This window comes from Magallana gigas, chromosome 4, assembly GCF_963853765.1.
Source record: "Magallana gigas chromosome 4, xbMagGiga1.1, whole genome shotgun sequence".
In the NCBI taxonomy this organism is placed as follows: Eukaryota; Metazoa; Mollusca; class Bivalvia; order Ostreida; family Ostreidae; genus Magallana; species Magallana gigas.
In genome coordinates this window covers 42,572,052-42,588,077 of record NC_088856.1, presented here as the reverse complement: position 1 = coordinate 42,588,077, position 16,026 = coordinate 42,572,052, and the positions used below count along the sequence as shown (strand labels likewise).

General features: G+C 32.4%; 1 protein-coding gene across 2 annotated transcripts in view; it reads left to right on the top strand.

Annotated features, from left to right (window-relative positions):
• Nucleotides 1–16,026, top strand: part of LOC105319342 (voltage-dependent calcium channel subunit alpha-2/delta-3) — a 99,086-nt gene that overhangs the window by 15,697 nt on the left and 67,363 nt on the right. For both annotated transcript variants that reach the window (XM_066082499.1, XM_066082498.1), the window contains exon 2: nucleotides 7,419–7,503. In XM_066082499.1, coding sequence (XP_065938571.1) covers nucleotides 7,420–7,503 — 84 coding nt within the window. In that variant the 5' untranslated portion in view covers nucleotide 7,419. The remainder of the gene's footprint in view (nucleotides 1–7,418; nucleotides 7,504–16,026) is intronic.

The following is a 16,026-nucleotide window of genomic DNA, read 5'->3' as shown; positions in this document are numbered from 1 at the left end:
AAAATGATACTGTATTATATAATATCGTACTGTATCAGATGATATTGTATCATATGATATGAAACAATGTTTTATCAAATTATATTGTATCATATGATACAATATTGTGTATCAAATATGATACAATATCATACAATACAAAATTATACTATATTGTACAATATAATATCATATGTTACAATATTGTGATGTATTATGTGATATGATATAGTATCAAATAATGCTATATTGTATTTATATTAGATATTATGATATTGTATTATGTGATTAAATACAATAATGTATAACACGATACAATGTCATATTATATGTTACAAAATCATATTGCATCAATATTTATTACAGTATTATATTGTATTAAATGATATATATTGTAAGTATCATTGGATGCAATATCATATTTTATATTATTGTATTGATAAACATTGTATCTTATAATAATGTATGAAATGAACATAGGATTATCATACAATTTTTTTACATATGATATACGATATTGTGTCAAAACAGTATCCATGAATATCCAAGATCATTAACTATGATTTTCATATCATATGATAAAGGTGGTTTTAAAGGTGATGCCTCATAAAGTTGATGCCTCGTCTCGGTGAGCTTTGTAATCTGTGATTACCTATGTTTAAAACGTAAGTTTCATTTATTGCAAACAAACAATTAGCCCATTAGGCTTGAACAAACACCATAATTATTATTAATTATCAACTATTGTTAAGTCATGCGCCCAAGAATGATAGTTTTTAACCGTCAAATTTTTCTGATAATTTTATATCACAAAAAAGCAGTTTTGTTTGCATCATGTATTGTCATATTAATTAATGCCAATAAATAGGACAAATGACAAACAGTTTTTATGTCAGCTTTAACTCTTGTACAAACTAGCAAAACAATTTTATATTTGCTCAAAGAAATTGATGCACTTGATTCAGAAAATGTTTATTGACATTGCCCTTTACTTATTAATACTGTAGTAGTCCTAATTAAACACGAGGAATTAATATATAATAGCAACAGATATGAACAATATGAAACTATGATCAATATATTATTTTCATAATTCTATATTCTCATGATTTGATGCAAAACAGCTGAATCGCAGAATTGAGAACACGCATGAAATAAGGAATTTATCTGCAGTATAAATTAGTTCTTCAAGAAATAATCATTGACAAATTGAACAATCATTTATAAGGATGATATTGACAAACTAACGTGCTTGAAATAAAAAAAAAATGTGATCTTGGTAACAAGAAGCCTTCTACTTTCCTTCTTGAGTAGTGAGTGCACTCTTGAGTGAATTTTGAGTGCATGCACCCTGAACAGAATTTGGTGAGGGCTTGTCTTATAAAATGAGTGGTAAATGGTGAACGAACTCAGAACACAAACGCGAGCGTGAGTGACACTAAGGGCACGACGAGCGCACTCTTGAGTGAACATTTAGTGCATGCACCCTGAACAGAATTTGGTGAAGGCTTATGAGTGGTAAATGGTGAGAAAACATAGAGCACATTAATTGCAAACGAGAGCACAAAGTGAACGGTGAATCGCATGGCGAAGGCTTACGCAAGATGAACGATTTATTTTGAGTGCCTCTGGAGTTATCCTTATATTGTCTTCTTCGGTAATCAGGAGAAAATAACAAAAAAACTACATGGATGTATGTATGTTTTTTATCAGCCTAAATATAATATTATCTGACTGAATGATAAGTGAATGCTCACGCCTGATTGAACAATGAGCACAAGGTAAACGCATGGTGAGTGCATTGTAAATGACGAGCGCGATTGGAGTGGACTGGAGAGGGTAATGGTGAGCGCAGTGTGAGTGTACTGTGAACATGCAGAAAAATGGGAAAAGAGAATGTTTCAGGGTCTATAGCAGCAGTAGAATTCTTTTTGTTAATACCTACATTTTTTATTTTCAGACTTTATATTAAACTAAAAAAGGCTAGTTTCTTGTGTTGCTGTTATAGGCAATATTGCAAATATATGCTACTCCGGGCGGAAGGCACCCTGTTGTGAACCTTTTTTAATTAAGCAATAAAATCAATTAGATGTATACATTACATCCTGTGAGTTGACATCTGATATTAAAATCTATGAGTATGGATGTAATAAAAAGATTCGGAATTGAAGGTATAAATGCCATCAACCAATTAGGTGCTCATATATCTATATATACTGGCAGTTTATGTGCTGGTGATATATTAAGAGAACATGATGGTCGTGACCTTTTTAAGACTATATTGATCTTCTTTAGAAAAAAGAGCTCTATAAAAATGTAGGAAAATACCCATTTAATTTAGAAGGTAAAATATATGGATTTTTTTCTTTATGAAATAATAGTTTAAGGTACCTCACTACACCTAGACTTACACTTTTTATGACAGTTTACTACGTCTCAAGAAGGCGATTTAAGTGTTTTGTAAAATTGTTTATATCATTCGATTGGGTTGTATATTGTCATAGCTCAGTGGTTTAACTATTGGGATTTTGAACTGAAGATCTTGAGTTCGAATCCGCCTGGAGCTTTAAAGTTTGTTAATGTATACTGAATTAAATTTTTGAAAATATAATTTTTTATCAAAAGTTACACATTTTTTCTCCTATTTGACTTAAATGCTTCTTATTCATTATATCTATCAATCATAATCAATGAATTTTCTGCTGATTTGAAAAAATATTTCAAAATGTAGTGAGCTAACTTAATACATGTATAGCTAAACATAACATGTCTTAAAATTTGAGGTAGATCCGATGGTTGATTTCTTGACCATACAGAGCCTCCTTAACAGGCTTAGCAGCCCAGTCTATCATAATCTGTTTAATTACATGCTGCCTTATTCCTGTAATTTGAAAATAAAAAGTTGCATTGAGTGCTATAGTAATCCATAATAATGTAAAATAATATTTCAATAACATATTTTTTTTAATGACAATGAAATAAATTGGTGAGGAAGACACTTGAGATATATAAAGTGTTGAGTTTAGAGTTGAGGTTGATACTGTAAATTCGTAATTAAATGCGAGGAATTAATTTCCGCGTAAAATCCTGACTCGAATCAACCCTTGCGAATTTTAAAGTCTCGCTTTTATTTTTCAGACACTTTTGAGTTTTGAACTATAGGAAATAAACACAAAAAATTGGTGACTGCGATTTTATATTCTTGCTATTTGATACAAAACAGTGGAATTGCGGATTTAAGTACTCGCGTAAAATAAGGAATTTACAGCAACCGAGAACGGGTGCTTACAGTCCATGCTGTTTAAGTGGAATTTGAAGGAGGAACAATTTGATACATGTAAAATTATATGATTGTCCCAAACTCATGGTTATCTCGCAATCAACTGGAATGAGATATATAACAGGAAGTTACAGGCATGCATGGACTTTTTATGTTTGGGGCGAATAAGGTGACAATTTCTCAGAGGTTTCCCAATGAATCATTATTCATTAATTGCTAATGATGTGGTGTTTAGAAATCAATATGAACTAGCATGAGCTGCTATCTTCCCTATTATTCAATGCAAATTGACAGTGCTTAGAACTTTGTGTACAGACACCCTTTTGGCTAACTGTATTTAGCAATATCATATAATTTAGCAATAACTATGGCTTGGGAAAGGCATTGCATGCATTCACATCAAAAAGGACCCCTGAGATGACTTGGCCTGGAGTTTATTTGCTGGAATTTAGGATATAAAAGACTCTGTTATTAAGTTGCAATGTTTAGCACTTGAAGGCAACTGTTGTGCATGCACAATGCAATGTTAAGATGTGATTATTGTCTAGACATTGCGACAGAATATTCCTTTTGGGAACAATACTAAGTTTTGGTCAATTTCAGTGTTTAAGACATAATTGTTGGGAGATAGAGAGAGAGAAAAAAAAAAGAACTTAGGAAAATTGCAGATTTGTTCTCAACAATTTTTTTAACACAGATTTTTTTCAACAAATTTTACTCTAGCTCTCTTAACAACCAAACACAGACCTTAATTAAGCTGTTATTAAAAAAAAAAACCTGACACCCCACTCCCCCTTCCTCCAATTTGAATTTTAAAAAAAATGGCATGTAAAATTAGCACACAAAAAATTTAATGTAGCTGTCTTCATAAGCATATAATGCTTCATGCAATAGAAAAAGTTTTTAAGGAATCAAAAATATACAATTGCAGACTTGAATCTTCCAATGACCTGTCATGAAGTTTAAATGACAGAGGGTCATATGCAGGTAAAGGTCACAAATTTGTGGAAATGTGAATTCAAACTTCTGTCAGGTTAAAGATCTATATGTTGGGTTAATTATATTCTTTGTGAGTCAGTTGTAAGTCAATATTTTCACTAACCGTAAATTCCTTATATAATGCGAGACTTGGTACTTAATTCCGCGATCCCACTGTTTTGTATCAAATCGCGAGCGCGGAACTTTTATTCTTTTTTCTCATAGTTCTCAACTCTCAAAAAAATGATGGCGAGATTTTAAAATTTGCGAAGGGTGCTCCTTGCAATTTTACGTGGATATTAATCCCTTGCGTTAAATGAGGAATCTACAGTATTTTCCTTCAAGGAATCTGAAGAAAAAAGTGCATAATTATTTTGTGGGTTTATTTAGTTGGGGTTAAATCTGTGTCATTCAAAGGTTTCTTTGACCCTCTATATAAGTAGTATATGTACAGCTCTACTTTCTAGATTAATTAGACTGAAAAAAAAGAACAACAAGAAACCCACCACCATGCAGACACTGTTGTGTCGTAGATGCTTAGAAATTAATCTACGATGCATCGTAACGTGCTAGGAGAGACAATATATTCTGTTTTATCGCAACAATTAAAGAAATCTCCATATCGTTGATCTAGTTGATTCTCTCTGATGTGTCGCTGATCAGACATATTCAGTGGAAAAAGTCCCATCCTTAAGCTGCACCAACTGACAACAGGAAAGTAATGATTCCGGATGAGTGTCTGCTGAATGCTACAACAGGAGCCCAAAGCTTAATATTAAGTATGCTTGCACTTTAAAGGAGGTAAAGCTATTCATCATGAAGCTGAGCAACATGTCCTGAATCATAATTGAATAATTGCTTTTGAGTGCTGGAATCGCCTTCATTGCAGTTATGCAATGCAGCAGTGATTGGTAACTTAGGGTTATATGAGATGGCATTTGCAGTTTTGGAGAAATTGAAAAAAAAATATGAAAAATGCAGCAGTATTCAATTTGCATTGAATATCAGTACTATTATAGGATTTATAAATCTAAGAATGTCACTGAAAATTTCACGAGGTTCCTGCAGTGTAATTTATAACAAAGGTTTAATGACTGCAATATCGATTGCACTGATGCGATTCACATGTAAAGATAGAAAGATCGGAAAGGAAACTAAATCACACCTAATTGTCTGCAGCAAACATATTGAAATTGTGCCCTAAAGAGATTTTCCAAGTGGAAGAAACGGCACACTGAAAGACGATCAACTCTGCAGCTGGCCATTGTGAAATATCAATACAAAGTTTTCAGACTTAATTGTTGTTTTAATGTAGAGGGAATTGAAACCAGTGGTTGTCGTCTATCGGAGAAGATTAATTAATGCACTGGTGGGGAGTCATTGGGTGAGAAACACCAAACTCTGGAAATGCAACGAATTGCATCAAATTCCTGTGTATATAAAACAAAACGAAGACAAAACGTCTCATGAAATTGTGAATCTGACTCGCATAAAATCTTTAAAATCAAGTTCGGCAAACATTGGAGAACTTGATCAGCAAGGCTCTTTGAGGAGCTGGTTATATTGCTTGTATAAATGATTTATCAGTGTATTGTTCACTTCTTTTGGAGTCTTTGACTTCAGATGCTCGACATCCTTGACAGACTTACTGGCTGCTGCAAGTTCCTTTTAAATAATAGAATACACTTTGGAATGGTTCCATTATATGATGCAAACTGAGAAGAGTAATATTTTACTAGGATTGAATATCAGTGAGACAGTTTAAACAACAAAACTTAAAAAGTACTTGTTATTTGTTACTTTAATGAAGCCCACAATTCGACCTTTTTTTTTTAATGGAAGTGACTATGAATTATTGTATCTTGGGGAATTCAACAGAATTCATCGGTCAATTTTTTAAATTAAATGGGTTCCTCTCGTGCACAAATTCACATCCTTAATGAATAATAAAGTAGTACTTCATTAACTATAGAAGAAAATTCACGACATATACCTTAGTATACTATTTAAATAGTGCCTGTTTGGGTCAGGATAACAGTTGAAATTGATACCCCAAGAAGACCATATTGTCAACCGAGGCGAAGCGGAGGTTGACAATGGTTTTCGAGGGTTGTCAATTTCAACTGTTATCCTCCCAAACAGGCACTGTTTATTTTATTATACTGAATGTCTTAATTTTAGAGAAATTATTTCTGCTTTTATATAGAAATGTGAATTCTACAGCGAACCATGCGTGCATAATTTATGCGCATGTAACAATTCGTTGTGTTACCCGTTGCCAAGTGTGTTGCTAACGCTGAGGGTAATAGAACGGATTATCAACTGCATCTTAACCAATCAGATTTCAGTCTTTAACAAGAAATTATGATAAATCATTTTGTTCATTACATCATATGTCTATCTATACTAAACAGGAGCAGAAGCTCATTGCCCCATATACAATTTAAAACAACATATCTGGAACACAAGTGACTCGAAAACCATGAAATCCAATAATGTGATTTTAAAGTCCCAACTTTACCTATTTTATTTTTTTTTGTGGGCATTTTCACCTTCATATCTCGAATCCTAGAATATCTCAAAGATCTTTCCTTCGATAATTAAGTCCGGTAGTCTAGAGTTTTGAGATAACAGCCTGAGGGATTATTTGACTGCTTTTATTTCCTTAAATTGACATTGGACCCTTCCTTACAAAAGTGCACTCTTCTTGGTATAATGAAACTTTGGGTATCATAGATTGGAATTTGAATAAGTATAAACTAGTATAGATTTCTGCGTACTTTTATGACATCTAAACAGTTATAATTATCAATGATTCTCAGTCCTGTCTTGATGAATTTGATATTGTCTGAAACTGTTGTCCACAGTCCTTCTTGCCTTTTAAGAAATGAATTCCATTTCGAGAGGCAAATCATCATCGCCATTGAGGAAAAGATGATTGAAAATTGATTAATGCCTTATATATCTGTCCCAAGCTTGACGATACTGATATGACATTTGGCAAATGTCACATGCTTAATTTGCTGAGAAATTTTAACATTTTGCTTTTACTGCTTAACTGCTAAATATTTATAGATTAAAAAGCATTATGAATGTACAAAGCATATTGTTAATAACATTTAAGATTATAAATTGACCTTTATAAGATGAAAATATTTTACAATTTGTTGTCATTTTTCAGCATGGAGAATTTTACAGAGGCATTTGGAGAAGAAATCAAAATGCTGACCTACAATCTTACTGCTTATAGGAGTTATAACGAAGAGGTAAAAAAGGAAAATCTGTTCAGATTAATTTCCAGGGAGTTATGTCCCTTTAGAATGATCAAGTCAAGGGGTCCAGTGTTCCCAAGCAACGGTATGATTAATGTAAACCAAATTTTATTTGCGACGACATTATCTCATGATTTACTGGAAATGTACTCAAGATTGTGACAACTTATTTTCGTGAGTAAGCCATGTACAGACCCTTGTTATTACAACTACAAGGGCAGGTTCACTGTGAGAAATATTCACCATGACGAGGCTCTTGGGAACCTTGCGAACTTTTCGCGCTTCCTAATAAAATTTGGTTTACAGTAATTTCCATGGAGTTATGTCCCTTTAGAATTAACAAGTCAAGGGGACCTGCTGGTGTCGTTGATCGAAGTATTATAAAGATATGTCTGTTGTCCAAGTGTTGTATGTCTACATTACAGAAAAACTCACCTATAAGTACATGAATGACAGTTCTATGCTAGACATACAAGATACGTACAATACAAAATAAAGTAATCCTCAGTATATTCCATCATTAACTATCGATCATCCCAAAAAATATCAGTAAGCAACATGCAGCATTATACAGTTTGTCTTCCTTGTATAATCCTGCAATGGTATGGCTTTCATTTAATAATTTTCCCTGCGATGATAAAAGGCTTCCGAGCAGGGATCAGGTTGCGTATTGCCCGGAGATTACAGACTCCCAAGTTTGTCTGACGATCGGGGACCTTATAATGCTTTTAGTTTCTCTTTATTGTGATTGTTAATTTTTTTTGCATGGGATATCTGGTGTCTGCCTATTCCGAGTTGCTCAAATTCTGAGAATGTTCATTATTGATGTTTTATATTAAATAACTTCCGTGAGAAAGTTTGATTTTTTTTTTCTGTCACATGTAATATTGCATAATGTAAGAAGCCAAAACTAAACTTTAAACTATTTGAGAAGAAGTAACGGGTTATTGTTAAAATTGTTTTGCTTTCCTTTGAAGATCCTGACATAAATTCTAATTAACGTGCACATTCTGTGTTGTAATTGGTTTCACTATCGGATTAGGACAGATTTGTTTGGTGATTGCCACTGTTGATGGGAGGATGAGAGCGTATGGCTCTTAGATTTAACTTACTAGAAAAAAAATTGTTAAGTAAGAATTATGTCTTTTATTTGTTATTCTCTAGAGCTTCCTTTCAAGTCCAGGAAAATAAAGATCAGCGGGGTTACGGGTATAAATACATTAACCCTCGATCTTTACAATTTAAAACCTGTAATTTATCATAATTGATCCTCGTATTTTTACTTTGAACTACTTGATTACTGACCTAAGTATTTGGAGATTCGATCAGTACCGGTACTTCTGATAGATGACAAACAAAAGTTAGTTAAGAGGGTTGGATGGTTGTGGCCATATTAAGACTGTCTTGATCTCCTTTAGGAGAAGAGTTCCATAATTATAAAGATATAGGGATTTCCGAAATAATCATTGAAAAACTTAAAAGCTAAATAATTAAATTTATTGATTTTTTCTTGACTATGAATAACAGTTTATACTAGCTAAATTAACAAATCATATCTAAAAAATTATGATATATGTGATGTGGTTAATATTCTATTGACCATCCAGCTGCCCTAAAGGAAAGACTAGAAAAAAAAAAAACCGAGACATATTCTGCTTAATTTCAAAGCTTTAAGTATGATGTTCATCATTGTTCATGATTTTCATTAGTACTAGAATGGTTTTAGTGATGTATTTTCTTCTTGTACAATGTCACATACAGAATATGGCTTTTAGTTTGATGATCACTTAAATGGTTAAATGACATGGCTATCAGGGAACAGAATTGCAATTATCGTATTAAAATACATGGTATCAATAATCTACCTTAAAAAAATCCTCAAGGGAAATATTTGGAATCCAAGACAGAATCGGATAATTATATTCATCATCAAAGCAATATCGATAGCTAACATCTTCTTCCCGTACGCCCTTTGGGGGGTTAGGTGAAAAGATTATTTTTCATCGTGATTGTTGAATATGAGATTTCTCTCAAAACCTGTGATTGTGCTGCTCTCTAGCTAATTGCAGCCTTAAAATTTGTGTAACTCTTTTAAGAGATGTCATTAATTTAAATCTGATTCAATAAAATGATAAAACTTTCAGAACATTTCATGTTCTTACAGTATCCTTGCCAGCTAGCTTTTATTACTGTATATATTGTTTAGCTTTATAGATTCTGATGAACAAATTAACCAATTTCTTTTATGAGCATCAATTTGAATAAGTAGGAATTTGAAATCGATATGCAGCTTTGATTATGAGATTCTACAAATAAATGTGGATCCAAGATTATTTTTTATTAAAAATTTTCAATTAAGTTTTAGCTTTAATGAAAATTTCATAAAATAGTATATATGATGCATTTATACAGTATTCTAAACAAAAATTATTTTGAATGAATATTAAATCAAGTTATGCATGTATAATATAATGAAAAAGTTGCATATAAGAAATATTTTTAATTTTATTTTGAATTAAGCTCATTAATTTTGATATTGCTCATACAACTATCAAATAATGATGGTTTTAATCAATAATTCCCAATAGCAACATTATTATATTAAAACAAGAAAGGACTCGGTCATAGATTTTACTATGAAACAGATAATAATTATTGTTATATTCAGTAGTATATTCTCACTTAATAACTGTATTATTAAATTAGACAACTCATGAGTCAATAATTGTAATATTAGCTCGTGCAAAAAATATTGACCAGTCAATATTTTTTGGATGTTGAATATTAATTAGAGAATATTCCCTCTATTTCAATTAATCATTTTTCATGTGTTGATTCGTAAACGGTGACATAACTCTTCGCGACTTAAAAACAAGATGACCTTATAATAGGCAATCTGAGTCAAGTCAAGTAAACAATTGACGCGCAATGTGACGGATTGCTATCATAACGGTTTTAGGATTAGCAAATTTCTGTGAAGTAAAATCGGGTAGAACATCTGTAGTAATTAAATTTCTATGGGCAGCGGAATATCACCAGTGACCGTTTGATGCCAACAATATTTTGGAAATGAACTTTAGTGCTACATTGAATTCGTGAATTCTATGTTGAGCTGAGAAAATTATGGGGATCTGTTTTCTAATCCTTTCTTAAATTTTGGTTAAAATGTTTCTTTATATAACAAAACAAATGTTGACTGTGTTTTGGGCAACCTTCATTACATTAGCCTCCTTTGGATGAAAATATTGCCCTCCGCTTTGGGTTGGGCAATGTTTCGTCCCTCGGGGGCTGATATAATCAATGTTGCCCTCAAACCCAGTCAATATTTGTTATTATAACCTTTAAGGTCAGTTCTCTGAACATTATACTGACAATAACATAATTTTTTTGTGTTTATTTTAATTATACTCTGTCCCAAGATATCCTCGTTTCACATTTTGCTTAATCACTCGATATTTGTAAATTAATACCTCAGGGTTCAAATAATGATCATTAAGAAATATGAAAAATTTCTAAGATTTCATTTTGGAACGTCCCCTCTAGCTTATCAGTTTTTGATTAATGGCTAAAAAATGTGATATCTACGGGGATTTTGTATTGCAACAGACCTGGTTGCATGATAACATTGAAAAATTGTGCAAGGTATTAATCCGAGTGACTTCAGAATGGAGAAAAGCTGTCAACATTCTTCATTATAAATCTCCATAAGAAATCAGTTTTCGTTCCTGTCAATTTTTCTTGAGGAAAAAAATGATTAGGTTATTTTCCCTTCTACATATTAAAATTGCACTTATATTTCACAGGTATTGTATTTTTATTAATTTAAAAAAAATGTCCAAATGTGCTGCATAAATATCTTGGGACAGATTATAATTAAGAGGGCTGGTCATGCATGGTCATGGCTATTTTAAGACCATATCTCCTTTTAGATGGATGAATATCTGTGTACAAAGATATAGAAGCATATTTGGAATTTTAAGCTAAATTTATGAATTTCTTCCTTATGTATAAAAAGCTCATGGCAGAGCATTGATATGATATCTGAAATTTTAAGGCAGATCGGATGGTTATTATATAAACAGTGCCTGTTTGGGAGGGTAACTGTTGAAATTGACACCCCAAGACAACCATTGTCAACCGACGCGAAGTGGAGGTTGACAATTGTTTTCGAGGGATGTCAATTTCAACAGTTACCCTCCCAAACAGGCACTATATTTAATTTATTATACTGAATGTCTTAATTTTAAAGAGAATTTTACTGCTTTTATATAGATTGAAATGAAGTGAATTCAACGGCGTACCGTACGTGCATAATTTACGCACATGTAACAATTCGTTGTGTTACCCGTTGCCAAGTGTGTTGCTAACGCTGAGGGTAATAGAACGGATTACCAACTGCATTTAAACCAATCAGATTTCAGTATTTAACATGAAAGTATAATTATAACTAGATACGATCTCGTTACGAGTAACGAGTAGGTCTTCCGTTCAATTTTTCAACGATACGATTAAAATATCAATGAAATTTCAGAATGTATACGATTGTCAATATCTTTTCAAAATGATTAACAAAACCTTTTGCTTTTTCACATACAAAACATTAAAGATGTAAGATTTTAGTCCCCTAAAATCTGTAATTACGTCATCACGTCTAATTACGTAATAAATGGGCGTGGCAATGATTTTACCTGATAGATAAAACAACTTTGCTTCTATAATGCATTACAAAATCTTTATCGTATTTAAGTTATTTGTAATAGAGTTTACGAGTGTCTTGGCCCCTAATCTAAGGGACCAGCCCCTATTTCTTGGTTTTGTTGGAAAGAACTTTAAATTCTCTACCACTTTTATTATATATGTCTTAAGAAAATATCAACTCATAAAAAGATACAGATCAAAACGTATCAAAATTTTGATTTAAAATTCGTATCCAATTTTCGAGCCCAGGCGAGCTCCTTAACTTTGCGCCACTGGCGTAAAAAAACTGCATTGTGCACAACTTCAAACTATGGTCTACCTATCCTGAAAACTTTATATTCACGTCTCTGATAGTCTCTGAGTTTATGTCTGCACAAAATTGGTCGTAAAAATTTACAAAATCGGCCGTAAATCGGAACCGGAAGTGACGAATTCAAAATTTCAAAAAACTTCTAGAATTATGACCACTGGCAATCATCTGTGAAAAAATGGTTGAAATCGGCCGAATAGTTTTTGAGATATCGCGTGCACAAAATTTGTGGAAAAAAATAATAAGAAGAAGAAACCGTACAAAAACTATAAGGTCTTCCGTTGGAAACGGAAGACCTTAAATATATATGTTATATCAAAACATATGTTGGTGACCATCTGTCCAGCCTCTTTATCAAGCTATATAGAATTTCCAGTGTGCTATAAAGATACAGTATTTTTTGCGTTCAAGGTCTTTGGGTCTCTTAAAATATTTAATGCTATGATTAAGTTATACACTTGGCTGCGGCGAAACTTCCTGTAAACATGTTGATTATGTGATAATGAAGAATGATGAGCGCGAAAATTGCAGTGTGTAGGTTGGACACTGAGCATAAGCATAAGGAGTGATTGATTGGCTGTTTTTGTCACTTGCCGCTTATTATGAGCCTACATTTATTTATTGCCACTCACTAGAACTCGCGGAAGAGATGATATCTTAAGTCAGTTAAACTTAGATGATCTTCATTATCAGACACAGTGTTTAATGTGGTGTAAGGTTTTTTTCGTCCGCTGCAGACGTCTCAATGTAATCTTGTCTCTGGCATTAGTGACTATTATTTTAGTGTATGGATCAATGCTTAACTCCAGGAATTGTGTCATTAAAGTCATGAGATTTTTTTTTTGGTCTGGATGAAACCATAAAATGTCAGATTTTTTAACCGGGTTTTCCAACGGAAAAATCCGGTTATTAAAATGGTGAAAATGGCAGTCGGGCGGCTGCCAAAAGGGTACCCTCATTGTACAGATAACTCCTCCTACAGTTTTCAAGATAAGAAGTTGTTCTTTTGCAGATCAATTGTACATATATCAGAGGTGTGCATATTGCTAGGATTTTGATTTCTGATAATTTATGAAAAGAATACCAGCTTTTGAACTTAGTCATTTTTTGGCAAAATATTGCATATAGGGTACACCATTTCACTGGATACAGGTTGACATGGATTATGGATACAGTTCACATAAAAGAAAACCCGGTTTGCTGTCACATTGACAGCTTTTCACTTGTTTAGAAATTATTTCAGTGTTAAACTAAGCTAAAATTCAATACGCCTACAATAATTAGCATATATTAGAATGAAATCAAATACAAAGATTGAGTTTTATTGATGTGGATTTTTTTTATCTCCATCATGTTAATAGCCATGGCAATGCATACAGAGTAACTTTTGTTATAATTCATTTAATTTAAAGCTGCTTGGTCCGATTTTATATCAAATTTTATGCACGCTTTTAAACGATGGCTATGCTTAGTATATGTGTAATAATACACATTGCAATAGTTTTACCCATCAATTATGCCAAATTTCAATGAAGAAAAATACGTACAAAATTTGATAACAAAACAAACGACAATAAAAGGTACCGTGTTATTTCGCCTCATGTTAAATTTCACCCCTGATGACGGGACGGGTATGGTTGTATTACGACTTTGACATTCCTTTTTAATAAAGGTCAGATAAATTACAATTTTTAATAAAGGTCAGATAAATTACAAATAAACATGTGTACGTTTTGTTTGATAATATTTCCAAAGTATGCTTTCTTTAAAATCGATGCATAGCATATGCGGGTTGAATAACCCCAATCATTGGACGAAACCAAGCGGTTTCCTTTTCTAAACATTCCCGTGATGCATTTTGGTTTGTTTTTTTCGTTTGCCCAAAGAGAAATTATTTTTATTTACTTTGAATATTTCTAACTTTGAAAGGAGACTGATTCTGCGGGTGTATATAGGAGAAAGTCCATAACTTTCTAAGATAAATGATTTGTATGGAAAAAATTTTGATACTGTAATTACAAAAAAAATTGGACCAAGCAGCTTTAAGAATTTTTCATTTAACTGCATGGAAATAAAGGCATAATATACAATCATGCAAATGAGAGCAATTAAACTTTGTTATGAATGTTTGGCATTTACTTTTACTATCCCCTGAAACTTCCTTTGGCCTTGAACTTCTTCATGGCCTTTATTTCACTGTATTACCCTTTATTTCATTATTAATTTTCTTTAACTTTGTTTAAAAGAACCCTGCTCTCAAGAGATTTTTAGAAAACTAAATTATACATATTGGTGAGTGCAATTTGACCGCGTAACTATTACTTGTATATCTGACATTAACTTTTTTATGACTTTACTTCACTATATTTCTGTTTTAATGATCATAACACTTTTTGAAAATATCAAAGAAACAATAAAAAAACATCATGTGATGATTATTGGCAACAAATTAAGTCTAGGATATAGGATGTATGGATAAATCCTTTTCTCTTACAAACTTGCTGGTCAATTTGACGTCGACATAAATTTTTGACCTCTAGCTGCAATTATGTAGTCCTCTCCGACTTTTTTATCTGATTTTTACTGGAGTCTCAGGGCTATAATTCCATAGGATATTCGTAATGGTGCAGTTATTTTTTTAATGGGGCTGACTTCAGTCCAAAATGTTTTTATGTACTTGAAATCCCCAACCCTGCCAAAAAAATCGGGATAGGGCTACATTATTGCAGCTATTTGATGTCATACTTGGATACTCGGAATCGAATGATGCATACCGAATTCTACATCATATTATGGCCGATGACTGGAGTGTGTGTAATAACAGTCAAAGGTTTCTAGAAAGGGATGTGTAAAAAAATTTTAATACACACCCCTACTGTTTATTACACACGAGTAGGCAATTTGTGGTTTAAATTGCACAGGGCGGAAAAGAGTATATTTTCTATAAGTAAACAATATACATATGCATTGGGATCTCTCATGATTTGCGATGGATTGAAAACAAACAACTTGTTGGATAAAAATCATATACCATCGCAAATCATGAGAGATTCTTTTTAATCCATGTTTTACCACATCTTTTGTTAAATCTCAATCTTCTCTGTAAATTAACATTTAAAATTTTGAGCCGCTCAACACATTGACTACAAGCAGCAGCAATTTTACACATGGAAAACTGTTTCCTGAAGATTAACAAACATTTAGCATTGCATTTTCTTACATATATTTATCAATTTAGGAAAAAAATGAAATAGCATTACTGTAAATTCCTTATTTTACGCGAGTACTTTATTCCGCAATTCAACCGTTTTGCATCAAATCTTGAGAATATAAAATCGCGAACGCCAAAGTTTTACCATTGCTCTGTTTAGTTTACATGTGTTCAAAATATAAAAGGGAGATTATAAATTCCCAAGATATATTTCTTGCAATTTTATGTAGATATTAAATCCTCGCGTATAATTAGGAATCTACTAACAGTAAATGCTTTACATTTAAAGCTCTATACT